The following is a 27578-nucleotide window of genomic DNA, read 5'->3' on the forward strand; positions in this document are numbered from 1 at the left end:
TTTCCAGCGACCAGCCTGTGTGGACTTGTCTTTAAAGTGGGAACTTGGTGTTTCGTGGATCATTGAAGGGGCACAAAGGAAAATCCCCCTTATGTTCCCATCTGTGGTCAATGCCTGCTCTGGTCCTGTGGCGACTGCAGGGGGTGCTAGGGTGGAGCTGGTTGAGGGACAGGGAACCCTGGGAAGCGGCTTCTTTGCTTGGGGGAGAAATCTGTCAGTGGTATGACCTACAGGAGTCCTCACTGGCAGTTTCCCCAGACATCCCCTCCTCTCCTTGACAGTCTCCCTCTTTCATCCCTACTCTGCCCTCTCCTCCCCTGCCTCTTCCAAGCTGACCTCTGCCAGGAGCCCGTGGTAAGGTGGGCAGTTCTCCTTTCTAGTGGAACGCAGGGCTTGGTCCAAGCGTGTGGTGGGCACTCCTGGACAGTGTCATTTCTGTCAGAGGGAAGGGGTCATGGTGTCTGCTGACCTGGTGGTGCCCTGGACACTCAGGCTGCTGTTAGCTCCCACAGTCTGCAAGCGACCATGGGGGCAACTCACCTTTTTGAGTTTTGGTCTCCGGTAGCAATGACGTACTAGCTGTATGCCTAAGCTGCTTTGGGTTGGATGAGTGAGGCACTGTAGTGTTGGGCCTGTGGCATGGTGGCTCCAGGTCCTGTTGCTAATGTGCACAGTCCTTGAGGGGGAGAGGACAACAAACTTGTGGCTCACGGAAGCTGCGGCCAAATGGAGATGGTGAGGAGGCGTGCGTCCTCAGCAGGTGCCATGGATGTGGAACCCTAGAGCTGGATCCCAAAGCTGGCAGGCACTGTGGGATCCTTGGGGTGCTTGAGGGACATTTTTGGCAGGAATTTGGCTTCTTCCTGGGTGTGGTATTGTGGTGTGTTCCCTCACAGACCAAACGACCAGGAGGTTAGAGTAGATAAAGCATACAGCTTGTGTTTTATTTAATTTTGAAAAAACTTAAGAAACATGTAACAACTATTTGAACACACACACACACACACTCATGCATGCACACATGCACAGCCCCCCCCCCATATCCCTTGGAATTTAGTCTTCTGGACTTTCAGGTGGCAGGTAGAGAGGCCCAGTGGAGAATGGTACCCCTCATCAAGCCCAGGTCTCACTCAGTCCCAGGGACAGCTTCTCCAGGTCCAGAAATTTCAGACTCTTACAACTGAAATTCCTACTCTCCATACTCTTTGTGCTGGGGTCCCTTCTACCTGACTAGGCCAGCTCGGGCCTTCCTCACGCAGTCATGGTCAAGTGAGTTCTGTTCGGCCTTCACCCTGACATCTTACCAGGCATCTAGACACTTATAAAAGTATACCAGGAACTTTACCTGCTTGGCACACTCCTATTCACCCCTCAAAATCCAAATTTAAGTTTTAGATGCTGCCTTCCTTGACCTCCCCAAGTCACCTTCTCTCTTCCTTATCTCTCCCCACACTGGGCCCTGACTCTGGTGATTTCACCCATTTGCCCACAGTGCCTGTTTTTGTTCTTAAACTTCATACACACAGGTCCCTGAGTCTCCTCCTCACCAGCACCAGATTGTCTGCGGGGGCTCGATAGAACATAAGGGCTGCTTTTGCTCTGTCTTCCTGAGCTTAGGCCCAGTTAGTCCTGGATCACCTGCCTAAATGAGTCGATGCCGTTCATATTCTTCTCTGAGCTCTCCGAAGGTCACATCTAACCGGGCAACCTGCACACTGCCTCCCCCCCCCCCTTTGCTGGCTGCATTTGCTCAGACTCCACAAGGGGGCGCCTGAGACCGCTGTCTGAGGCATCCTTCCTGACCTGGAAAAGTCTGCATAGTCAATTGCTCGGGAGGTGGGGGCGTTGCCTAGAAAAAGAAGCAGGGGGTGGGGCTGGACGGAGGCTCTCCCTATTCCCTATCCTGCCTGCAGGTGTTGTTCCATCTTCCTACAGTGCTGAGAGGGGGAGGAGCCGTCCAGAGACCTGGGACAGGGGTGTGGTGCACCAGCCCCTCTGAAAGTAGGAAGAGCCTGGGTGCTCTGACTGTTCCAAGCTATCTTCAGGTTGGGTGCTTTGACTTGTGCAAGCAATAGTCTGTGACAGAAAGACACATCTGGGCAAATGCAGTGTCCCTCAGTCTGGTGGGTTAGGACTCCTGGCAGTTGTTAATGGGGGAGAGGCTGAAGTCTTCCATGTCCCTTGGGCTCCTGGGGCTGTCTGCTGGGGTCAGAGATTCCTTCGGTTTCCTCCTCCCTTGAGATGGCTTCTTGAGGGCTGTGGGAAATAGGAAGTTCTAAGAGGCATGGCAGCAGCCCTGTGGTCTTGTATATCCTCCCTAGATGCTTCTCTGGCTTTCAACAAAGCTCAACTCCGTGAAGTCAGTTGGCCACTCTTGTTCCTAACAAGGTGTTGAATGGCTGGAGCGCGTGAGGAGAAGCACAAGAGAACAGCGAAAGGGCCAGCCCTGACCCACCGTCTTCCTCACTGCTGGGGTGGCTGGGACTGTGACTGCAAGGGAGGGGCATCTGATTCTGGGCAGGTCACACCCAGGACCTTCTGAGATGCTGGGTCTATGCAGCAGACCTGTGGTTTTGGGCCTCAGTTTCCCCACCTGTCAAGCAGTGTCAATTCTATCTGCTGGGTGGAGTTGTAGGCCCAAAGCGGAGACACCTACATACACCTTCCACTCTTCATGGCTCAAGATAATGCTGGGATGTGCTAGGTCAAGTGGGAGCATGACCCTTACAAGGCATGAGCTTGTTCTCACTGGCTACCAGGCAGCGTCCCGGAATGGAGGAGTGCCACCCACAGGGCGCCTGGTGCCAGCCGTCCCTTACCCAGTTCTACCTGGGCGGATAAGGGGGGCTGGCTTGCTCAGTGTGAGAGGTGGAAGGTGACACACTGGGAACCCAGTGGACCACACCCCACTCCATGCGCACACAGCAGGAAGTGCTTGGAAATGACACAGGCGCCCAGGCCTCCACTCGGAGCAAACACAGGCTGCGGTCAGTCTCTTTCCGGCAACAATAGCTTATTGTGGTGGCCCCAGCCCAGCCTGCTGAGCTGTAGCTGGGCAAACACAGGCCACATGCATATTAGCTTAGGTGTTCAAAGACTCACCATTGTGCACTGGAGCAGGAAGTGTCCTGATTCTCATACCCAGGACCAGGCTGAGATTCCTGCTATCTTATCGGGCAGAGTTGAGCTCAAAGGCACCGCCCTGGGCAAACACGTGAGCAACCCTGACACTGAAGAAACACAGGGCCAGCGGATGTGGCTGCCCAAAGGTGTACAAGAGGGTCCAAGGATGCCAGTCCCAAGGAGCTGCTTCCAGGGGGACAGTAATAAATGTCCTCAGTTCCGCTCTCTTCCCCCTGCCTTTTTGAGACAGGGGCTCATAGTAGCATAGGCTGTCCTTTAACTTACTGTGTAGTCTAAGATGACAATGTGACTTATATTTCCCTGGGGCTGGGTGTGGTGGTACAAGCTTTTAATTCCAGCACTCAGGAGGCAGAGGCAGGACAATCTCTCTGATTTTGAGGTCTCTCTGGTCTACAGAGTAAGTTTCGGGCCAGTCAGGGCTACATAATGAGACCCTGTCTCAAAACAAAAAAGCTAAAATACTGTTTTCTGTGGAAGATGTCATTTTTTTAAGTGTTGGGGGTAGGATCCAGGGCCTTGTGCATGCCAGACATGCCTTCTTCCAGCTGAGCTACATCCTTGGCCCCTCTCAGTTCCACTCCTATCCCACTGAAGTTTTATGGAGCTTTGGTGTCGGTCCTCTTGAGGGAAGGAGGCTAAGGCCCAGGAGCATGTATCGCCAGGAGGTCATTTGGTCAAGATCACAGAGGCCTTTGTTAGGGAGGCTCAGGGCTTCTGTCAGGCTCTAGCTGGTCCCCAGATACCATTCTCCAGGTGTCTAGGAGAGGCACCTACCACATACCTTGCACTATTTGCAGCAGCCCTGTGGTCTTGTATGTCCTCCCTAGGTGTTTCTCTGGCTTTCAACTTCTAGGAGGTAAGTACCTTTGTCCTGAAGATCTGAGGTCCGCTTCCTCTTCTGTTGTGGACCCTGTCGATGGTCCTCAGCATGTCCCTCTTCTAGCACGCTTGGCTCTGAACTTGCTTCAGAGGTCAGACCCACCTGGGCAGAGGGAGACACACTCAGGAACACCCCCTTTCCTGCCTGGGCATCTGCCAGGGCCGCCTTGAATGAGTGGCTGAGTACCCACCTTGGTGTCTGACTCTTCCAGTTGTTCCAACTCTGGCCTCTGTGACCTGACCTTGCTGGGCTCTGAAAGACACAAAAGGCATCAGCCAGCCTGGTGGGCTTGGGCATGCTGTCCCAGGACAAGGAGATTAACTCTTCAGATGAGGACACACAGGGGCTGGTAACCTGTCCCAGGGTGCTTGCTGGAGATCTGAACCCAGGCTCACCTGCTAGGTGCCCTCCTGCTTGGCTCCCACAGCCCTGTGGGTTGGGGCCCTCCCTTCCTCAAATGTGAATAGAGCAATGTCTTTTGAGCCTCACAGCTTCTATTTACAGTGGGAGAGACCCAGCTGGAGGCCAACAGGCTGCCACTTACCTCCCTTCCCACTGCACATCCCTTCCCACTTCACATCCCTTCCCACTACACACCCCTTCCCACTGCATACCCCTTCCCACTGCACACCCCCTCCCACTGCACACCCCTTCCCACTGCACACCCCTTCCCACTGCACACCCCTTCCCACTGGACTGGTGCTCTGAGTGCTGACTTTACCTGTGGTCCCATCAGTGTCAGGCCTCTGCAGGTGGGGCACTGGCCTGGGCCTTCCTCCAGCCTCCTCTGCTGTTCTTCCAGGAGAGGTCAGGCTGGCATGGGTCCCTGGGAGAGGGTGTGAGGTATCCTGGGAGAGGCAAGTTAATGCTTTGACTCTCTCTCTCTCTCTCTCTCTCTCTCTCTCTCTCTCTCTCTCTCTCTCTCTCTCTCTCTCTCTCTCTCTCTCTCTCTCTCTGTATGTCCCTGAGCCAACTCCATCTTCAGGCTGTAGTAGGTATTTAATCCTTTCCAAGTATGAACAGGATATCTACGCTGCTCTTTGGAACCAACTGGTGGGACAGAGAGAAGGCAGCCCGAGGAGATGTAAATACCATCCTGCAGTGCAGTGGCACAGAGGATGGGAACAAGACTGGCACTCTTACCTTGGGAGTGGAGTGTTCTTCAGGCTCCCGAGCTCTGGTCTGTGTGCTGCTGCCATTGCTGAGAGTATGGGGGTTGTGAATCACGGGTCTGGACAAGGTGGTCAGCTGGGGGCTGGGAGTGTGGCCAGCTGTGGTGCTGAGAGTGGACTTGGGGATGTCCCGACACCGTCCCCGGTCAGAGAGGTCCAGAGGCTTGTCTGGGGGACAGTCCTGAGTGGTCACATGTATCTCCTTCCTTGGGGGGCTACACTGGCCTGTGGACTGAGGGTGCCACCCATCAGGCTGGGCCTCTGTGCTCAGAGCTGTCCTGGGGGCCTCACTCTCTGAGTTCTCAGAATCCGAGCCAGCTGGTGGGGAAAATGGCACGTCTTCTTGTGTGGACGGGACCCTCAGCCTGGCACTGCATGCCCGTGCCCGGGCTCGCAGCTGCTGCTGAACCAGCAACAGCTGCAGTGCTCCTTCCAGCCGTGGGTCCTGTATGCCCACCAAGGCACCCGGCTCCTCCCATGCCTCTGCCTCTCTAGTCTTCAGGCCCTGGGGCAGGGAGCTATGGGCAGCTATAGCAGGAGCCAGGGGGCTGCTGTGGGGGCTTTGCAGGTGCAGAGACAGGTGGCGATTCAGAAGGCAGAGGCGATCCGTCTGAAGGGAGCGCTTCAGGGTCTCATAGGCTATGGCTGATGGCCGGGAGACCCGCAGGAAGCTAGAGGGAGAGAAGGATGATGACACTGGCCCTTGGCCAGCAGTGGCTGGCTAAGTGAGCTCCCAGAGGGTCATGGATGGTCAGGCAAGCCACCTGAGGTCACATGGCCATGGTAGAGGGCGGGTTCTCAGGCCCTAGTTCTGGAGGTCACGGTGTATAGAAGGTGGCAGATTGGGCCAAAGAAGACCCAGAGCCTGGACACTGGGTCCTGTTCCTCCTTAGTTAATGTTAACTGTCAACTTGACACAATGTCACCTAATAAGAGAGTCTCGTTTGAGGGACTGCCCAGATCTGATTGGCTGATGCATGGGAGATTGTTTTGATTATTAATTGATGTAGGAGAGCCCAGCCCATGGTGGATGGCACCATCCCCTGGGCAAATGCTCCTAGGCCGCATAAGAAAGCTAACTGAACGTTAGTGTAAGAGCCAGTTAGCAAGCATCCTCCTCCATGGTTCCTGCTGTGCATCCTTGGCGGTGAGTTCCCTGACAGAGGTAATGCTGCATAGAACAGCAAGCAGGCCTTGTTCAATGATGAACCTTGACCTGGGAGCTGAAATAAACCCGTTCCTCCCTTAAATTGCTTTTGGACAGAGTTTGTTTATCATATCAACAGAAAGTGAACTAGACTGTGGGAGGAGTACTAGCTACCTAGGGTGTCTGGTCATCCTGTCCATCTCCCACAGCCCCATTGGCTCTGCTAGGCAACAAGACTCGGGATTTACGTAGGTCTTCTGAGTGCCCTAGCCAAGGTGTATGCCAGAGTCCTGCCTCTACCATGGCCTGGTCACACAGGAGATGTGGGAACTGTGAGTCAACCTGGATGTCCAGAAATCAACCCAGGGAACGGTAGGTTTCCTGGAGAGATACTGAGCAGCACTCCTCAGGCTGCTGGTTCTCTGCTGTGGGGTGCCAGCAGAGAGCTGCCCTCAGCAGTGGGTAGGGCCTTACCTGTCCACAGGGAAGCCATGTTCATATGCTGGGCTGGGTGGGCTGCTTCTGGTGGATGGCGGTGGGGGTGTGCCGTTGGCAGTGCCACAGTCTGGTGGGCAGGCCCGGGAGCCTGGCCGCACCACAGCTACTGTCGAGTGCAGTTGGTTGGAGATGCACTGAGGGCTCTGTGCAGGGTGGGCAGGTCAGCCTGGCAGGGCGCCTTCCCCGGGCTGGCCTCCCCTGCCTCCCATGAAGCTCAGTGTCCCTGTCTGGCCTGGGGACAGACCTGATGGGTGTGAAGCTGGCACATAGTACTTGCACATGGCAGGACTATGGTTGCCAGCCCGCTTGCCTGGATGGCAACTGAGTGTTTAGGGGGCGGGCAGGGGTCAGGACACATGTCCTCACCATGTCCAGGGCTCGTGGCTCAGGCAGGTTGGCAACTGGGGAGATTCTGGCCACCGGGGATGTCTTGTGGCTTGACACCTTCTCTGTGGGAGGAAGAATGAGAGGGAGCTGGAGAGAGGCTATGGGATCCCCAAAGTGCCCAATCTCCCAGCCTCCCCACCAACCCTGTGGACCTGTGCCTGGCTGTTCTTCCTCAGCCTCCTCCGGGCTTCCTGGGGGGTTCTCGGTGGCACCCTTCCGGTTACCGGGTGAGGGAAGAGGCATGGGTGATGGGGGCCCTGAGGTGCCCTCCCAGGCCTGGGGTGCAGCCTTGTCTCTGGAGAAGACACAAGGCTGATGATGAGGCTACAGAAGCTGGAGTACCCAGGGTAGCCAGGCTGCTCTGTGGGGCAGGAATCTAGGAAGACATAGCCTGCTGAGCAGGTGTCTGGGCCTGTGCTGTCCCACTCACCCCAGGCTCTGAAGCCTCCTCACTTCTTCCTTCAGGAGCTTGTTTTCTTCCCTCAGCCCATTCATCTCATTGGCTGCAAAGAGTGCTGGTGATTAGTGAGGCCACGGGGCAGGCTGGAGACAAGGGACTCCCACAGTACCAAGGAAGCCCTCCTTGTCTTGCTCTAGCCTGGCACATAGCAGGAGGGAGTATAATAATACTGGCTGTAGGAGTGGACGGTGGGATGGTGTTGAGTCAACCTCTGCCTGAGGTTTACAGAAGGGTGAAGCCAGCACTCCAGCTTGTCCCTAGGGCTCCCCTAGGAAGGTCAGGAGAGTGGGGTTGCCCTGGCCCAGGAACTGATGTGAGAAGAGACACAGGTCACGGGGAGCCTCATCCCACATGTCTGGGAACCAGAGTGTGTCATGCTTTCTCCTCCTTTCCCTGTGGCTCTGTGTGGGCTGGCCAGGCTCTGGGGTCCCTGGCCTGTGGGTGTGGCTCACTGAGGATGCAGAGATGCTGCAGGCTCTGCAGGCGTGCACTTTCCAGTTCCAGCTGCTTCTTTCTGGCCAGCTCCTGAGTGACCATGCAGCGATCGCACAAGCCAGCCCGCAGCCTGGGGACAGGAGAAGTCATACTGAGGCCGACATTTGGTTCCTTCTGCCCCGTTGCCAGGATATGTCCTGCTTTTCCCAACTGTGTTCCATGGTCCCCCCGGCCTGTCTCCTGCTGAGGGCTTAGTAACCCATGTGCAATTAAGTTTTGGAAGGAATTTTGGAAAGAAGGTTCTCTGAAGGTCCTGCAGATCCCTACTTTGGAGACATCTGACTGGGTTGGTCTGTGCTAAGGCCTCCCAGATTGGCTCTGGGAGGAGGCAGCTCACCTGTTCTCCAGCACCCTCAGGTTCTCCTTCAGTGCCTTCTGCTGCTCCCGGAGCTGGTGGTTCTTGGCAAAGAGCTCCTCTACTCTCTGGGCATCCCTGTGTGGCAAACAGTTGAGGTGGGCTGCTGGTCTTGATGCCCAGCATAGCCTGGGTTTGGGTGGGTCATCCCTGGCAGCTCCCTGTGGGAACCTGTCCTGGAGTGTGGCCCTTCAAAGGAGGCTCAGTTCGGTACTCCCAGATAGAACTGTTCTCATGGCCTATCTTGTCTTCATGTTACCTTAGCTATGGCACATATGGACCCTGGTCTAGTTCATTGTTTCTCATTGTTTCTCTGTGGGTCACAACTCCTTGGGGTGGGGAGAGGGTCAAACAATCCTTTTACAAGGGTCATCTAAGACCATCGGAAAACACAGATATTTACATTATGGTACGTAATAGTGGCAAAATTACAGTTATGAAGTAGCAATGAAAATAATTTTATGGTAAGGGTCACCACAACATGAGGAACTGTATTAAAGGACCACAGCATTAGGAAGGTTAAGAACCACTGGTTTAGTCATAGATGGGACACAGGAAGGTGACCTGCAGGCCAACCACTGGCAATTGAGGCTGTGCATTGGACCTCACAAGTACTGTCACTGGTGCTCTGGTCTCCTTGGGTCTCCAAGTGGAGGGCCACACCAGACCCCTTGGGGCTGACAATGTCCATGGTCCAGTTCTGGCTCTACCACATAAGTAGTATGCCACCTTGGCCAAGAGACTCCCTGCCCTCTCCCTGCCACGCTGCTTCCCTTCTTCCTTTGCGCTGCTATCCTGGGCCCTTGGGGGCAGTGTGGGTGGCCATAGCCTGTGAGAACAGCTGCCCTCCTGTTCTGATGGCTCAGCTGGGCTGACTCACCGGCACCGCTCTGAGTTCAGTTCTAGCAGCTTGTTCTGCAGGCCTGGCAGAGAGGAGGGAAAAGGTGCGGGTTAGGCCCGGCCCAGCTGCTTCCTCACAACACTGCCTGGGCTGAGGCGTGACGTGGAAACTCCTGCCCTGGTTGTCACATGGGATCCTCTCTAGACTCCTGCTATCTGCCTTGGAAGGGTTTGGGGAGGACACCCCATCTGCACCTGCTGCCCAGATGCTCTGGTTTCCTGAACTGAGGCCTGGCACCCTAGCTCAGTATCTGATTAGAGGTTGGCAGAGACCCTGGTCCTGGAAGTGGCTGGCCACCTGATAGGAGCAGAGCATCCAAGAGTGGCTAATTTTTTGGGGGGTGGGTAGTGCCAGTGTTAGGGAAGGGAAGCTAGATGTATCCCTAACTTCTGGACCTTCCAATGCCTATTGGGTGTAGAGAATGGAATGGGAAGACCCGGCACCTGTCTTTGTCTTCTGCTTAGGTTCTATTCAGTCTTCAAATCAGCACAATCTTAGGGTGGGGCCAGCATCTACCTTCTCAGCAGCTGCAAGTTCTTTGCCCCTGGGGCTGGGCAGCCTCTGCCCCACCCTGAGTTCCTGTGTACCCAACCAAGTCCCTTAGGTATGATGAGGGTTGTCTGCTAGCCCAAACCAATTGCCCAAAAAGGGTCCGGTCCTCTTTAGGGAGTAGCCTGGTCTCCTCTTGGTCAGTGTTGACGCCTCACCTCTCAAGATGAAATCCTATTGACCCTAACTTGTATCCCCATGCACATCCGGCCAGGTATTGTTTCCGTTTCTTCTGGAACATTTCCCCTAACACTAGATATGTTCAGAGCAAGTTCTTACTGACACACCTCCTTGGGATCCAGTGAGGCTGATCCCAGCCTGGGTAGGCCTAGGGATTCCCAGAAGGGCAGACTGACTTCTTCCCTGAGGCTCAGGGAGTGTCTGGCTTCCTTGACCTTCAAATGGCCCTTTCTGGAAGGCCTCCAAGGACTGAATTGGAATTACAACGAGGTGGGCTGAGGGTCCCCTGACCAGTAGGGAACTTAGCAGGGCCTGGAGGGGAGGGGGAGGTGTCTGTTCAGTGCTGGAGACACTTCATATGGCCCTAGGATCCTCTAGAGTGGGCAACCTCTCCCTCTGCGGGAGGGGGCGTTGCGCTGGAGCTGCCAGCCCTGAGGACACAGCGGGGACGTGCTTGGGGGCTGGATGCAGCTTGTGGTCACGAGGTGTTGATGGTGACCCCTGGACATGTCCCTCTCCTGTCCACACCATGGGGTGTGGTCTGAAAACATTCTGATGAGTCTGGGCCCAGGCTGGCCGTCTGAACCCTGAGCATGCAGCTTGTGTCCCTGGGTCAGGATTCTGTTCTCCAGACAGACTTACTGAGTACCAGAGGGGATCCTTGGGAGCTCCCCAGCCTTCACAGACCACCCTTCCCCTCCCAGACCATCTTCCTATGAGCACAGTGGAGCCTTCTACTAGCCACTCACCCAGGACCTCCTTCTCATGGGCCTCCTTCAGTCTGTTCAGCGACTCCATGAAGCTGTCCATGGCTCCTTGTGCGCTGGTCACTCTGCACTAGCTATGAGGAGGGCTGGGACCTCTGTTGCCCTTCTGGGTCCAGCCTGTAGAGAGGGGGTGGGGGGAGAGGGTTGATTTAAGTAGGGGCTATGGGCTGACAAGTAGGTGAACTTTCCATGTGTGGGGCAAATCTGCTCAATGGGAGAGGCAGCCCAAGGGGAGGGGTAGAGAGTGAATGGCTAAAGATTGGACTGTGGAGGATGAAATGGTTAACAGTGGAGTCTGCGTGGGCCAGAGCACTAAGCAGACTGACTTCTGGAGGCTGGGCTAGGAGTTGGGGGAGGGGTGGTGGCCGCTGTGTCATACAGTGGCTGTGGTGGCCACAGGAAGTCACCGAGCAAGGACAGCTATGGTGTGGGGACAGAAACCAGGAAGAAGGTGGGCTCCCAGACTGTTCACAGACCCACCTGGGCTCCGACTCCCCACAGCTGGCTACAGTAGTGGAAGTGACAGTTGGTAGCTCTGTTTTTAGATGGGATACGGGAATGAAGAACCGGGAGGTCCCTCAACTAGGGACTGGGAGCTGAGGCTCATCTCAAGGAGGGATGTCCTTGTGGGTTAACTAACCACCCCAACATTGAGTGCCAGAGGCTGAGGGTCCCGGTCCTAGGTCACATGACTCTAGCTGCCTTTTTTCCTCCTTGAATTCAATACAGGTATCACTTTTACCGTAACCACTGAATCCTCAAGACATCTCCAAGAACTTCTCTCCAAGTCGGGGAACTGAAGTTCAAAGAGGTCTTGCCCCCACCTCTTTCATGGGGGGAAGTAGATTTGAATGCAGACCTTGCTTATTCAGCTAGTGTGAGCATGGGATGTTTTCCAGAGGGCCAGTATGCTCAGCTGTCTAGGCCTTACCTTGCTAAAGGCCAGGAGGTGGGACCGGCTGGCTGGGCCAAACAGGGCTAGGAAGGGGCTGAGCCAGCACCTGCAATTCCACTCAGACTCGCCCAGCGGGTGGCTCTCCCCAGGCCTCTAGCGCCTGCTTTATGGGCTGGGCCAACACCTGTAGAGGAGCAGTCCAAGGGATCCTGAGGTGCCTGTAGGCTTGGGTGAGGTCTGTATGGGCTCTGGGGCCATATGCTGTTTCCTTTCTTCATTCTAGCCTATCACACACACACACACCACTTGGCTGTTACTCTCAAGGTTCCCTCCTCAAGGACAGTCCTGAATTCTCTGCTATACACTGGTTTAGTTCCCTCAGATCTAGATGGTACATCCTGTCCAGGGACCCAGGGCCATGGCAAGACCAAGCAAGGTCATCCTGATCCAGGGTAACATTGTTATAGGGATGACATGACTTCCCTGGTAGTCAGATGGCAGAAACACATATGACTGAGATAAAGTGGAAGTCAGTTTCCTGGGCCCCTGTCATGCCTAGGGTGTCCCTGTGTCCAGCTTCTACCATTCTGGAGTTTTGGGGTTCTGGGCAGGGAAAGGAAATGGAGGATAGTAGTCGCCTGGGTGCGTTCTTCAAGCCTTGGCATTTTGGTGTAGAAATGGGTGACCATGGGTAGAATGAACCTGGCTTTTAAAAATACACAAGCCCATGCCCAGAAGCCTTGTGCCACAGGTCCGCAGAGTGGTTGTCCCCAGTAGGCGTGCTCTGTGAGTCTAGGCTTGCTGAAGGTGGCTAGCAGCTTGGGAATACGGGGCACCCTGTGGGTGGGAGTGGGTCTTTTCAGAGGCCAAGGCTGGAGGGAGCTGTGAAGTGAGAAGAAGCCTGCAAGAGTAATAGACTTGGTACAGTCTTCAACCTAGAAGGGTGGTACCCAGGAGCGTGTGAGGGTGCTTTGGGGCTGCAAAACACAGAGTGGTGATGGGGGTAGGCAGAGACCTGAAGCCTAACCCTGAGCCCTAGGGTCTCCAGACAGGGCCTCATTCTTGACATCCAGGCTGGAAGGTCTGTGTGGGCACTGAATCCTTGGGAAGCACCTGGTAGAGGGTCAAGGCTGCTCATCAGCCTCAGCTCCATCTTTTGTTGCTGGCTGGGCAGTTGGGGAGGCAGGTATAAAGTTGGGGGCAGCTGCCACCTACACAGACATTACACACCTTCAGGCCTACTCTGCCTCCCTTTGTCTGCGAAGATACAGGGGCAGAGGTGGGGGTCTGTTCAGAATCAAAGCTGGCAAGAGGCAGGAGGCTGGATGTGAGATACAGCGTCTACATGGACACAATCAGTGCTACTCAAACCAACTCAGTGCAGCTCACCCGAACCAAACAGAGCATGTCCCTAAAGTCAGAGCCTAGGAAAACACTCTACAGTGAAGAGGGACAGCAGAAGCTTTCTATCCATGTTCTCACCAGGAGGCATACTCTAAGCTCTGCCTGCCTCCCAGGAAGCCAACTGAACCTCAGGTTCCCTCCCCTTCTGCCCTCCCACCCCCAGTCCCTCACTTGCTCCAAAAATCTCTGCCTGCTCCATGGGATCGCTCCTTATCTCAAGGGCCCCTATCCACACCTTCAGGTCCCCATTTACCTTCTAGGGCGCCTATATCCTCTGTGGGGGCCTCCACTACCCCAAGGGAGCTCCCAGGAGCCCTACTTGAACCTTAGACTCCCCCACCTGCTCTATGGGGCCCTACCTGTCCGGTAGAGCCCACACCTGCTTCTCAGGGTCCCCACCTGCTCTTCAGGCTCACCTGCTTCCAAGGAGCCTCACTTGGACCTCAGACCCTTCCTCTGCACCTCACAGCTCCCCAGGCTGCCCTCTGAGGGGAGGCAGGGGTTTTCCATTGCCAATCACAGCAGGCCAGCAGGCCGGTGAATCACAGCAGGCCAGCAGGCCGGTGTCCCAGAGCAGAGCCACTACCCCAGCCCAGAGTGCTAGCCTGGGCTTTGAATATGATTCTTGTCCTTCCTATGTATAGCCTTGGGTAAGTTGCTCTAACCTCTGAGCTCCTGTTTCCTCATTTGGGGGTAATGACACACCCATGTCCTGTATCCGGTTTCTGTAAGGCTCCCACCAGTATCACATGTGCCAGGCGAAAGGCGAGTGACACATATTCTGTGTGTGACAGAGGGAACCCTGAGCCTCTTATCTCCCTCATGTACAGCTCCCAGGGGGCTAACAATGCCCTCTCTCCTTGTGACCAGCCTGAGTCTCACAAACAAAAAGACCTTTTGTAGGAGGACAAATCCCTCCCTGTGTTCAGAGCAGAGGCCTGCCATCAACGGTGGCCACAAAATGCTCACTAGTCCATGGGTTTTGGTGGCCATTCCCAGGGAAGGTGCCATCCAGTCCTTACAGGTGAGGGCTCATGGCCCCAGCTGTAACTCCCAATAAGACCAGGTACCATCTGGCCCAGTGGCAAAGCCCAAGTGGTGGGCCAGTGGCCATACCTGGGTGGTGTTCTCTGAGGTAGCTGGAGCCCCTGGACCCTGTCACTGGTGGGTGATGGCAGCTGGCTTCCTTCCCTTTCCAGAGTGCGAAATCAGAGACAACGACATTCACCCTGTCTGGCTGTCCTTAATGCCAGGCCCCCTTTCTTCTAGCAGGTGCTCAAGGGAAGAGGTCTCTTCAGCAGACCCTCAGTCTGTTTCAGACGAGCTTTTGGTCAACCCATCTGATGTCCACCCACACACAAAAAGCACGAAAAGCAGCAGTGGCCGCAGTGGTAGTGATGACAGCAGATGCCACTGTCCACAGCACCTCTGCACCCTGAACCTCATGAGGGATTTTCTGGCTCAGGGATGTTAACATCCTCCCAGCACTTTGCCGAGAAAACCAAGCTATTACCTGGCCTGCTGTCTCCCTTGACAGGCCACTCCAGGGTCAAGAACACCACCAGAATGTGACTGGAGTCCATGTGGCCTTGGAGGAAGTATTGAGTATCCCATGCTATGCAATCAGCCTCCAAGGCATGGAGCCGGCTGGAGGCAAGGAGGCAGAGGCCGGATTTGAACCAGAGTCTGGCTGCTTCCATCTCCTCTCATTCTCTGTGTGGGAGACTGCAGTGATGGGCAAAGCATCTCCCATAGTGGCTTTAGCCAAACTGCTTGTCTGGCTGTGTCTTGGTTTTCCAATTCAAAAATCTGGTGGTGGTAACTGGGGAGACAAGAGGAGCCTGCTATGTGGTGGGGCTTCCATGCCTGATCCGGGGTGCTTCTAGCCCCATGTGCTCCCACATGTTCTTCACAGTCACCCATGGCAGCTCTTATTCCATAGAGATTTGAGATTCAGAGATGTTATCTATCTACAATCATCAGCTCACAAGAGATATAGCCTAGACACAAACAGGCCTCCTGGCAACCCCTTGGGTCAGTCTGGGTGGCGGGCTGTATGTAGAGAGGTTTCCTTGGGAAGGTGGTTTCTGATATCCTTCTGACACATAAACCCCATAGAAAGGTAGCCACCACAGACAGATAGAGCAACACCTTCAGTTGGAGAAACCTACATCTATGTATGCATGCCAAAAGTAAATGCCTTTGCACAACTTCAGCCCATCCCCTGCCACACACACAACCCTTACACGGGGCTAGGGATGGCTGTGTACACACAGGCAGGTGGACACAGACCTTTGCTTGTCTCACGCTTGCGTGCACACTGCCTGCCTGGGTGTAAGTAAAAGAATAAGGCAGCTTTGCAGCTCAGGTAGCAGAGGGCCCTGCAACCCGACTCCAGCCTCGCAGGCCTGGGGGCAGGAGACCCAGTAGGCTGGTGATTGATCCTACTGTCTCCCACTGCCTGCTACAGTACTGCAGCTACTGACCCAACCTCAGGGCCTGGCAATGCCCCCTGCCAAGCTCAGAGCTACGGGTGGCTGGACCTGGCACTGTGCTTTCCTCATTCCCATGGCTGCACAGTCTTCAGGCCCATGGAGAGCTAGGCAGTGAGAGGTCCAGGACACGGTGCCTATTAGGAATAAGACACCCAGCCTGCTCCTAGGCCCTGGAACCCCTCCGCAGAGCGTGGGGCCACAGTGCCATGCCAGGCTTTGCTTTTGCTGCCCAGGAAACCCTTGAGCCCTTCTCCTCCTTGCTTGGTCCCCAGGACCAGGCATCAGGTAGTCCTCCATACCTCCCACAGGTGAAGGCAGGCCAGCCTGCCTGTCCCTGCCTCCCGCCTCCCAGCCTGCTTCCTGCCTTCTGCCTCCGGGCCCTCCTGCTCTGAAGTCTGAGCTGGGTCTCCAGCCCCATGCTGAGCACTCCAACAACTCCAGTCCACCCAGCTCCTAGAAAAGCCCTGCCTGCTGTAGCCGGTACTCACATGGCCACTTGGCCAGCCTGGGACCTCCAGGGGCCTCGGTCCTGAGTGATCCCCTCCTGGGAGAGATAGGAGCAAGCAGTATGAACTTGCAAGACAGAATTTTGACCAAACCCGCCTGACAGGTTTCAGATTCTCCCAGCCGGGAGCAGCTAGGAGGCAGGGACTGCCCAAAGCCGCCTGACTGGTCTGGCCATCTCAGGGAGAGTTGAAGAACCGGCTGGCCATGTGCATAGAGTTGGATTGTTTCCCCATAATCCGAGCTGCCTGCCTGGGTGCCTTAGCTTGACCATCACAAGGAGCATCCTGTGGGGCCTTGGACTGGCTAGCCTAGGGGCCCAGCCAGGGTGTGTGGGCATTTCTGAAGGAAGAAGAGATGCTCTTGGCCTTGACACTTAGGGGTCAGATGTTTAAAAGACCATCATGCTGCCCACATCCAGGTTTCTTGGTCTGTGGCTTGTGGATAAAAAACCCAGGACCTATGGCTCTGGAGACTACTATTCAGAGAGACCTCACTGGGTTGGGGACTGTCCAGTACCCACTATGCCCTCGTTGAGACAGACAGCTGGCTTCTGCTTGTGGTAGAGGTGGGCAGGGGCTAAGCCTCAGGTCTTTGGATGTCCCAAGTGGGTGGGCATCTCTGGGTTTCAGGCTGGATGCCCCAGCCAGGTGGAATCCTGGGGTTGGCAAATGGGGCAGAGAGCTGGCTTGGTATGAGGTAGCTTGGCTCGGGGTAGGAGAGGGGCCAGGTACTGATGTCATGCCATTTCTTTCTAGACAGTGACATCATGGTTGCACTCGTGCAGAAGATGGTGTCCTCTGAAGCCCTGGATGCCCACATTACTGTCCCCTTCCCTCTTGCTCACTTGCCTGTCACCATCCCTTACTTCAGCTTTTCTGGCTCTGCCCAGATGCAAGGGGACTCCCCTGTTCACGGGGACACAGAAGGTAGGTAGTGAGGGTCCATCAGAGCAACCCCATTCATTGGAGAGGAAGAAGTCCCGGGTCTTGAAGGACAGAAGACTTCTTGCTGCTGGCAGCTGGCCCTGGGCATGGGCAAGGATGAACTGTCTCTACCTCCAAGATGACCTTGTCTAGGCTCCAGGAAGGGGAAAGTTCTAGGCCACAGAGCACTGTAGACACCGTCTGCCCACCTGCTGACTGGGCCCTTGTGAGCCGTGTCTGCCTGCTCAGTATGTGTGTATCTGTTCGCATGTGCACCACAGGAGGGGGTGGGCATGGTCTGTGTGGGCTCAGTTTGACGCCTGGAGAAAGTTGTGTGGACGTGGATGGATGCTTTGCTTGCTTTAGGCTAAGATCTGACGTGCCCCCTGCCCCAACTCATATTTTGACATCTTAACCCCAAGGCTGGGAGACTTGGACAGCAATCAGGACATAGGGGTGGGGCCCCATGAATAGCACCAGTGCTCCTACAGAGAGATCGGAGAACTGCAGCTCCCCGGCCAGATGAGATAGAGAGTTTGTCAACAGATCTGCCCTTGGACTTCCAGCATCCAGGACCACAAGAGGTACATTTTTGCTTTCTGTCAGCCCCAGCCTAAGGCATCTTGTGCAGCAGCCTATGGCTAAGCCAGATCTGGTGCTCAAGTATCGGCATCTGAAAGTGGCTGGTTGTAGTCCCTCAGCTTGTGCATGTTCAACAGGCTTCTGCATGTGTGCCATGCATGTGGGCTTGTTCTTGTATGTGAGGCAGGGTCTGCAGGCTAGAGGCTGTATGCGTATGTCTTGAGGCTTTGTGTGCATGTCTAGGGGACTGTATATACATTCCTGGGAGCTGTGTGTATGCGCCTGGAGATTGTGTGTACATGTCTGGGGTTGTGTATGCATGCCTGGAGGTTGTATGTACATGTTTGGAGGCTGTGTGTGCATATCTCGGGGACTGCATAGTGCATGCTTGGGGGTGTGTGTACATGCCTGGAGGTTGTGCGTTCATGTCTGGGGGTTGCAGGTACACATCTGGTGGGTTCTCTGTGGGTAGGAAGAGTCACATACTCCACACCAGCAATGTAGGTTTATGTCTGGACCAGAGCTGGAGTCTGGACCCTGCAATTCTGTCCTGCTTCCTCTGTTCCCAGCTCCTGCCCCACCCAGGTCACAAGCTCTCTTGGCCAGGGACCTGTCTGTATAGTATGCTTCCTAGGCAGCTCGGAAGGAGCCCTGAGCTAAAGCTTTTGCCAGGGTCTGCCTCAGTGGGTGCTCAGTAGTAGGACCCTTCCTGCTTGGGGCTGGCTGGCTGGACAGGGAAATGGTGCTAACAGAACAGTGTTAGTAACTGAGCAGAGGCTGTTTTCTCAGAGGTCCACACACACATTGGCCCTGTCCAGCAGCCAGGCTGATGTCCTAGCAGCATGTTTATAATCACCCCCACTGGACTGGCCGGTGAATAAACAAAGGAGCCAAGCTCTGAGATGGAAAACTTGCCAACCCAGAGGCAGGGCTCTGATGTCTACACCTCTGCTCCGTGTGGGTAAGTGCAGCACAGGCATAGAAAACAGGATTCCCACTGACAAGCAGCCCAGGAGCTGGCTTCTTGGGTGATGAACTGTCAGTTTCTTGGTTGTGGTTGTGTGTGGGAGGATTCATTAGGGAATATTCATCCTGTACATTAAAGACCATCAGCTTATTTTTATGTAGCTCTGCCTCATTATGGTTGATTTTTTTGTTTGTTTTTGGTTTTGGTTTTTTTTTTTTTTTTTCTTTTTTGGTTTTTCAAGACAGGGTTTCTCTATGTAGCTTTGCGCCTTTCCTGGAACTCACTTGGTAGCCCAGGCTGGCCTTGAACTCACTGGCCTTGAACTCACAGAGATCCGCCTGCCTCTGCCTCCCGAGTGCTGGGATTAAAGGCGTGCGCCACCACCGCCCTGTTTTTGTTTTTAATAGTACTGGGGATAGAACTCAGGGCCTTATACATACTGGTTCACCACTGAGCTACATTCCCAGCTCTTAAAACTTTAGAAAAAAAATAGGAGGGGCTGGGAGTATATAGCGAGGTAGGTAGAGTGCTTGCCTCTCATGAATGAAGCCCTAGGCTTGATGCCCAGCACCACATAAACCAGGTATGGTGGTGCATGCTTCTATGAGTTTGAGGCCAGCCTGGGCTATGTAAGACCGTGTCTCAAAAGAATTTTTTTTTAAATTAAATTTGAGACAGGGTTTCTCTGTGTAGTTCAGGCTGTTCTTGAATTTTCTGACTTCCTCTGCCTGCCTCCCTAGCAGCTGGGATTATAGGTCTATTGTCAGGCCTAAGCTGGTCTCCTCTCCTCCCGTCTTTATTTTTCCCTCCCTCGCTCCGTCCCTCTGTTCTCCTTCCTTCATTTCCTTTTCTCCATCCCTCCTTCCTTCTCCCTCTCTTCATTTCTTTCCTCCTTTTCCTTCTTTTTTGAGATGGGACACAGCTATGTGGTCCAAGTTGGTCTTTAACTCTTAGAATGGAGTGGTCTTCTCTCTCAGGCTCCTAAGGAGCCACGACTGCAGGTGTACACCACTACATCCACCAATAAAATTGGGCTTTATGAAATTAGTAAAAATTAAACTGATGTAGCTCAGTTAGTAGAGTGCTTGCCTAGCATGCATGAAGCCCTGGGTTCGATTCTCAGCACTGCATAAACTGGGTGTGGTGGATCATGTTTGTAATCTCACTTCTTAGGAGATAGAGGCAGGAGGACCAGAAATTCAAGGTCATTCTTGGCTACATAGAAAGTTTGAGACCAGCCTAGGACACACGAAACTCTGTCTCAAACAAATTATAAAGCTAAATTTTAGAGTCGCGCTAGGGTCGTAGTAAAACAGCTAGGAAAGTACAGTCTTCCCCTTGTTCCCCCAACACAGCCTCCTCCATAGCAGTCTTCCTCCCTCCAGTGGTCCACTGTCACACCTGAGCCAACATCGACTTACTGAGACATTGTTAGTAACTAAGGAGGGATGGTACTTAGGGACATGACATGGGATTGTAAGAATATGTTCAGGTGCTTAGTCAGGGTTTCTATTGCTGTGAAGAGACATCATGACCACGGCAACTCTTATAAAGGAAACATTTAATTGAGGTGGGGGCTTACAGTTTAGAGTCTCAGTCCATGACCACCATGGCAGGGAGCGTGGTGGAGTGGAGTGCAGGAAGGCAACAGGAACTGCACTGTGACACTGGGAGCAGCTTGAATATAGGAGACTCAAAGCCTGCCCCACCGTGACACCCTTCCTCCAACAAGACCTTCCCACTCCAACAAAGCCACACCTCCTAACAGTGCCACTCCCTAAGAGCTTATGGGGACCAATTACATTCATACTCCACCTACTGGCGACATCTACCTGGATCCTAACACCACCAAGGGATCTTTGATCCCTCTCCTCTGGTCATGGCTGGATGGTGAGCATATGTTGGAGGACATTGGCATGGTGTCCTCTGTATTAAGGGCCTCTATTCTCACCACTTTACTGGAGTGATCGCCACGGTGACAGGGATGCTAACAACTGTCTGTCTAGTCTTGCTGAAGGCCAAGTGCTTTTCCTGCATTAACCTCTTCACTCCTCTCTGATTGACAGGTGGGAAAACCGAGGCCAAGGAAGTGAAGTGCCTTACCCAAGGACCCTCCCTTGTGAGAGGGGGACATGAAATGAAGGGTGAGACTGAAGGTGTGCCCACAGTTCCCATGCTGCGATTGGGGCCAGGCCTCAGGAGACGCTTCTGCTTTTATTGCTCTCATACTGGCTGGCCTTTTTTTTCAGACTCGATTGGTGGGAGCAGTTCTGTAGCCTCTGACTGGATGAGAGTAGACACTTGTTTCAGAAAGCCATGGAGCTGGTAGGTGTACTACTACCAGACCCCCTTCGTCTTTTTAGTGACCTGGAACTATTTAAGGCTCAGCTCGTCTTTGGCACCACCCTTCAAGGCATTTGATGTCCATCCCAGATCTGGTACATGTTGACTATATGGCTGATGAGGACTCCAGCATTATGGCTGTCTTAGTCAGGGTTTCTACTGCTGCATCAAAACACCATGACCAAAAAGCAAGTTGGGGAGGAAAGGGTTATTTTGGTTTACACTTCCATATCACTCTTCATCATCAAAGGAAGTCAGGACAGGAACTCAAACAGGACAGGGACCTGGAGGCAAGAGTTGATGCAGAGGCCATGGAGGGGTGCTACTTACTGGTTTGCTTTACATGGCTGCCTGGCCTGCTTTCTTATAGAACCCAGGACCACCAGCCCAGGGATGGCACCACCCACAATACAAGACTAGCCACCACCCACAATGCCTTGTTCAGTTGCCAACAGGAGCCCCCCCTGTGCCTGCATGCAGCCAGAACCCTCTCCTAGTGCCCAGGCTGCTGGAAGCCCCGTCAGTCCTCTCACCCTTCCCGGGGGGCCTTGAGCAAAGCCTAAAGCCTGTCCTGAGCTTGAAGACAGAGGAGATGCCAACACAGGGAAGAGCCTGCAGAAAGCGTTCTCAGAAGGGGGCTGGTCCAGGAGGCCATGGTTCTGGGAAAGTTGCTCTGACCTCATGACGAGTCAGGGGTCAGGGTCTTTGGCATTAGGAAGGGTGCATAGGAATCCCTAAGCCACATGCTTTTACTTCTTGTCCCCTTTCCATATTCCAGGCAGGCTGGAGCCAGAGAAGTCGGCCGCTGGAGACTCCATATTACCTACTATCTACTGGAAAGGAGCAGAGTATGGCCTCTTAGGGCCTCTTCCAGAGTTTCTCCTTTGTCCACCCAAACCTGGGCAAGCTCTAGACACCTAAAGTCTATTCACTCATCCATCCACCTACCCATGTTCCAGGGGATGACTAGGTCCTGGGGTACAATGTTGGACAGTGTTGGGGCAAAGCGTTGGTCCCGACAGAGCATGAGGTCTGGCTATGCTGCATACGCTTGTGTGGGTGTGCACACCCATCCCCACTTACCCCTTTGCATATACTTCATGCATACAGTGTGTTAACCCCTGTGTGTTCACATCATGCACACAGTCCTAGTTAGTTTAAACTGTCAATGACACAGTCTAGAGTCGACTGAGAAGGGAGCCTCAGTTGAGAGATTGCCTAGATCAGATTAGCCTGTGAGGGACTGTCTGGATGGTTAATTGATATAGGAACCCCCCGATGATTGTAGGTGGCACGATTAACTGAGAAGGTGGTCCTGGGCTGTATAAATGGAGATAGCATGAGCATGTGAGCAAGATAGCAAGCAACATCCTTCCATGGTTTCTGCTTCAAGTTCTTGCCCTGACTTTCCTTAAAGATGGACTGTGATATAGAGGTGTAAACTAAATAAGCCCTTCCTTCCCTCAACACAAAGGAAACTGGAACATATTCACAGTTACCCATGTGCACACACACACATCCCTTACCCTGGGTGTGGTGGTGAGAGGAGCTACTGGGTAAACAAGGAGCCCCCCACAAATCAGGGCAGCTGCGCGTGAGGTTGGCCCTCACCGTATTCCCTCTTTTCTTTTTTTTTCTTTTCTTTCTTCTTATTTATTTATTTATTTATTTATTTATTTATTTATTCATTCATTCATTTATTTATTAATAGATGGTGCTCTTCCAGAGTACTTGGCTTCAAGTCCCAGTAATCACATGGTGACTCACAACCATCTGTAATTCCAGTCCCTTGGCCTCTGAGATTACCAGGCACACATGTGGTATACAAACACACATTACATTATAGCCATACACATTAAGGAGATAAATGAATAAATAATAAAACTTTATTACAAAAACTTGCAAATAGATTTCTGGACCTGGCCGAGCAGGAGGTGCCATCATAGGTGTTGACATTCAACATAACAAGGACCGAAAGGCTCGGCACAAGGAGCCTGAGAGCCAGGACCTGCTACCGCTGGTCACGCTGTCCAGGTTTCTAGCCAGACAAATGAATTCTACCTCCAATCAGGTTGTGCTGAAAAGGTTATTTATGAGTTGCACTAACCGGCCAGCTCAGTCCCTGTTCTGGATGATCCGAAAGATGAAGCTTCCTGGCCCAGAGAACAAGGCAGTTGTGGTTGATTTTTGGATTTTTGAAGTACCCAAACTAAAGGTGTGTGCACTGTGGTGGGCAGCCAGGCCTGAAGTCGCATCCTCAAGGTTGGGGGTAAGATCACCACCTTCGACCAGCTGGCCCTGGAGTCTCCCAAGGGCCGTGTCACTGTGCTCCTGTCTGGTCCTCTGAAGGGGCAAGAGATGTATTGGCATTTTGGCAAGGTCCCAGGAACCACACACAGCCATACCAAACCCTATGACCTCTCCAAGGGCCGGAAGTTCGAACGTGCCAGAGGCAGAAGGGCTAGCCATGGCTATAAAAACTAACCCTGGATCTTACTGCTATTAAAAAAAAGAAGAAGGAAAAAAAAAAATCTTTGGCTACAAAGACAAACTGAACCAAGTTCGTGGGAACTCATGAACTTTAGACTGACAGCTGTGGAGCCTGCATGGGACTGGACTAGGCCCTCTGCATATGGGAGACAGTTGTGTAGCTGGGTCTGTTTGAGGGGCAGTGGGATCAGGATCTGTCCCTGGCGCATGAGCTGGCTTTTTGGAGCCCATTACATATGGTGAGATGCCTTGCTCAGTCTTGATGCAGGAGAGGGGCTTGGACCTGCCTCAGCTGAATGTACCAGGCTTTGCTGACTCCCCTACTCTTTCCAAGGAAGGGATGGACGGTGAGTGGGGGGGTGGGGAGGAAAGGCTGGGGAGGGAGTGGGAGGAGGGATGAGAGGGGGATCTGTGGTTAGTATGTAAAACAAATAAAAAAATTCTTAAATAAAGGCTGGGTGGTGGTGGCGGCGGCGGCAGCGGCGGCAGCACACGCCTTTAATCCCAGCACTCAGGAGGCAGAGCCAGATGGACCTCTGTGAGTTCGAGGCCAGCCTGGTCAACAGAGTGAGTTCCAGGAAAGAAAAAGAAAAATTTTCTGGGTTGGGGATTTAGCTCAGAGGTAGAGCCTTGCCTAGCAAGCACAAGGCCCTGGATTCGATCCTTAGCTCAAAACAAAACAACAACAACAACAACAACAACAAAAACCCAAAAAAAACTTAAATTAAAAAAAAAACAAACAAAAAAGCTTTAGATGTTGGAAAAAAGACAAAAAACTTGCAAATAAAAATATCTTTACTTTTCTATTAATTTTCTGTGGTCCTGGGGATTGAACCCAGAGCCTTGTGTATGTTATGCAAGCATTGAGGTACATCCCCAGGCCTTTTTTCATTTTAAGACAGAATCTTGTTAAGTTGTTCAAGGTGGCCTCAATTATTTAATTTGGTTTTTGGCTTTGGTGGTGTCGGGGGTGAATTGCAGGGACTCAGACATGTTAAGCAAGTGCTCTACCCCTGAGCCACATCTCGGCCCAGCCTTGAATTTGGTCTGTGTTTGTCCTTCTGCCTCAGTCCCACTCTCTTCCTATCAATTACAGTTAGGAACTAGATGCTCGAGATATCATGTTAAACGGGTCCTCCAGGGATCCTGTGCCCTTGTGTCCATCTCTGCAAGAAGCTGGCTGGTAGAGTGCAGGGATGTGGGGTTCAGATCTTGCAAGACTGAAGGCCTCCATGGCCTTCCTAGGGGTAAGCTAGGTAGGCTGTGCCTCCTGGAGGAGGAGGATGTGAGTCTTCAGAGACACAGGTCAGTCCATGGGGACCATGGCTACATGTGGGGAGGCCCTGAGTGCAGGGATGGGAAAATCCCCATTCTCTAGGCTGAGAGAGGATGTAACCCATCTCCTCTGTGCCTAGCTAGGCCTCAGAGCCCAGGCTTGAAGCTGCAGATGAGGATACTGAGGCAGGCATCATGGGGGGCCTCGGTGAGTGCATTTGTAGGCTACCCTCTGTCCTGTAGGACCTGTGAGTGTAGGCCAAAGAGACTGCAGCCACTGAATGAGTATGCTCATTGGTAACTGTTTACAACCTGGTAAGATCCGTGCTGTGCACATACTGGGCAGGGGTAGGGTGCCCTCTGCTGACTGCCCACTGTGTGAAGACTGGAGGTAAGGAATGGGGTGCTATTGCTGAGTGCCTACTGTGTGCAGGTCAGGAAGGCACCACGAGATTCTTCTCCTTCTCCTCCTCCTCCTCCTCCTCCTCCTCTTCCTCCTCCTCTTTCTCCTCCTTCTTTTCTGAGACAGGGTTTCTCTGTGCAGTTTTGGTGCCTGTCCTGGATCTCACTCTGTAGACCAGGCTGGCTTCGAACTCACAGAGATTCACCTGGTTTTGCCTCCCAAGAGCTGGGATTAAAGCCATGTACCACCACCACCCGGCTGAGATTCTTCTTTTTTAGGAACTCAAAAAAAAAAAAAAAAAAAAATTAAAAAAAAAGTTGGGCATTCTGATCACACCAGCTTGTGGAAGTGTTTGGGGAGAGAAAATGGGTATGAGTTGTAGCAGTTTGAGGGTGCCTTTGGTGGAGCATGGGGCAGATGACACTTAATAAAAATGAAGCAGAGAACAGGTATAGATGCACAAAGGATCAGGAGATGATGTAGGGAGACAGGAGGGGCTGCAAGGTTGGAGTGTATGGGGTGAGGCATAGGTAGGGGTGATGAGTCTAGAGAAAGCAGGGAGGGGAAGGAGAGGAAGGTGTCTCCTTCCCAAACACCCTCTGCTCTGCTGGGTTGATGTCAAACTTCCTCCTTCCCCTGCTCCTCCTTCTCTTTCTTGCTCTTCCCACACCTCCTTTTGTTCTTCTTCTTCCCACCCCCTCTTGTGCCAGGGATTGAACCCAGGACATTCTACATGCACGGCAAGCACACTACCCACTGAGCTATATCCCCAGTCACCCAGAAGCTGTTGATGTCCTACAAGGTTTTGTTTCTGGCTCTGGGCCCTGAACGGCTGCAGACAAGGCTTGTGTCTTCATGTTCAGGAGACTTCAATGGTCAGAATCAGCATACAGAAAGTTCAGTGTAAGCCCCAGTTTACTCATCTGTGACGCTCTTTGCAGGGCTTCTGTGAGGACCAGGAAGTCTTCCGTTGACATCCTCACTCATGCACCCAATCAGTGGTGAGTAAGTCAGAGTGGGCAGGTGGTCCAAGTTTCAAAGAATGTAGGTGACCTCTGAGCCCAGGAGGGCTCCTCTGGGTCCTGCTGATGCTAGAGACACTGAGGCTACCCCTGAAGCTCCCATGGCCCCTACCCCAGCCTCCTGAGCCAGTTGGGGGCAAAAGACCCAGCCCAGAGGTGAGGCGGCCCTAGGCTTTTATCCCTGAGTAGGGAGGGCTGGAGATAAGGCTTCAAAGACAGCTGCCTGTGAGCACACCTTTAAAAGCTGCCCAGCCACTGATGTTTGTGTTACTGGACTAATAGATAAGGGGTTAGGTGGGTGGCCAGTACCAAGCCAGTCCAGCCCTGCAGCCCCAGTCCCCAGATAAATGTGTCACCTATTAATATGGCCCCAGAGAAGGGGTCCTGCAGGGCAGGGCTTCTTTCTGTGAAGTTTAGGGCCCCTGTCTCCACCTTCCTGCAGACAGACTTCTGTGTGGAAAAGAGAAGGGAAGGGACTTTCTCATGGCAGTTGACAACATACTCAATACTGGACGCACAGTACTGGGGAGGCAACCGGAGGGGAGGGGCGTCCCTCATCTACCCTCCACATGACCTCTGTGTTAGCACGCTGTTTTTGAGGTTGCTTTTTGATAACACAGACACTGCAAGGATGACCCACTTTGCCAAGCACTGAAGCACGCTGAATAAGGCCAAAGTCTCCTTTTATTGTGTGTCGTCCCTCCCCCCCCCCCCCCCCCGCGCCACCCCCAGGTTCCCTCTGCTTGGGATGAGTCTGCTTCCTTCCAGGTCCTTCTCTGGCTAGCATTATAGCCACCCTAGCATGAACCATTCAGAGATGTTTCCTACACAAGTCTACACAACCATGGTGGCTTTCTGATTCCAGAACGTTCTCACCCAGAAGAAAACCCTAGGTCTATCTGCAGTTGCCCTTTCCTCTGATAATCCACTGGACTTCTCAGTTAGTGGACTGACCTGCTCTGGGCATTTCATCCAAATGGTCTGGTCTCTCATTGCACACAGTAGGGCTGCCCCCCTTCTCAGGGCTAAAGACCCTGCTGATATTCTGACTCCATTATTAGTTGTTGTCAAGAGGGCTGTTATGACCAGGCATTTGAGAGGCAGAGGCAGGTAGAGAGCTCCATGAATTCGAGGCCAACCTAGCCTACATAGAGCATTGCAGGCCAGCCAGGGTAACAAAGTGAAATCTGTTCCAAAAGACCAAGGAGGCTTTAATGGACGTCAGAGGACAACTCCAGCTCAGGCTGTTACTGAACTCTTGCCTCTGCATTCTGAGGGCTGAGGAGGCAGGTATGTGCTTGATTTGGGGGGGGGGGGGGGTAAATGTTGTTTTCAGC

The 27578-nt window shown here is 53.3% G+C and overlaps 2 protein-coding genes across 2 annotated transcripts; one reads left to right on the plus strand and one right to left on the minus strand.

Annotated features, from left to right (window-relative positions):
* Window positions 1–913: 913 nt before the first annotated feature.
* On the minus strand, window positions 914–16316 carry Rbbp8nl (RBBP8 N-terminal like). Its single transcript, XM_028885367.2, has 14 exons — window positions 16218–16316; window positions 10918–11052; window positions 9419–9461; window positions 8521–8616; window positions 8141–8253; window positions 7659–7731; window positions 7381–7523; window positions 7208–7290; window positions 6818–6984; window positions 5168–5867; window positions 4746–4872; window positions 4215–4276; window positions 4009–4126; window positions 914–2256 (listed from the first exon to the last, which is right to left on the minus strand). The coding sequence occupies exons 2-14, from the start codon at window positions 10976–10978 to the stop codon at window positions 2129–2131; spliced, it is 1914 nt and encodes a 637-aa protein (XP_028741200.2). The 5' UTR covers window positions 10979–11052; window positions 16218–16316; the 3' UTR covers window positions 914–2128.
* A 686-nt stretch (window positions 16317–17002) lies between these two features.
* LOC114704223 (60S ribosomal protein L18-like) lies at window positions 17003–23682 on the plus strand. The gene is given in 4 exon segments (XM_037204465.1): window positions 17003–17162; window positions 20775–20827; window positions 22961–23276; window positions 23279–23682. Coding segments are annotated over 4 exon segments (786 nt in total). The 3' UTR covers window positions 23536–23682.
* The last annotated feature ends 3896 nt before the right edge of the window (window positions 23683–27578 follow it).

Source organism: Peromyscus leucopus, chromosome 4 (assembly GCF_004664715.2).
Source record: "Peromyscus leucopus breed LL Stock chromosome 4, UCI_PerLeu_2.1, whole genome shotgun sequence".
Classification (NCBI taxonomy): Eukaryota; Metazoa; Chordata; class Mammalia; order Rodentia; family Cricetidae; genus Peromyscus; species Peromyscus leucopus.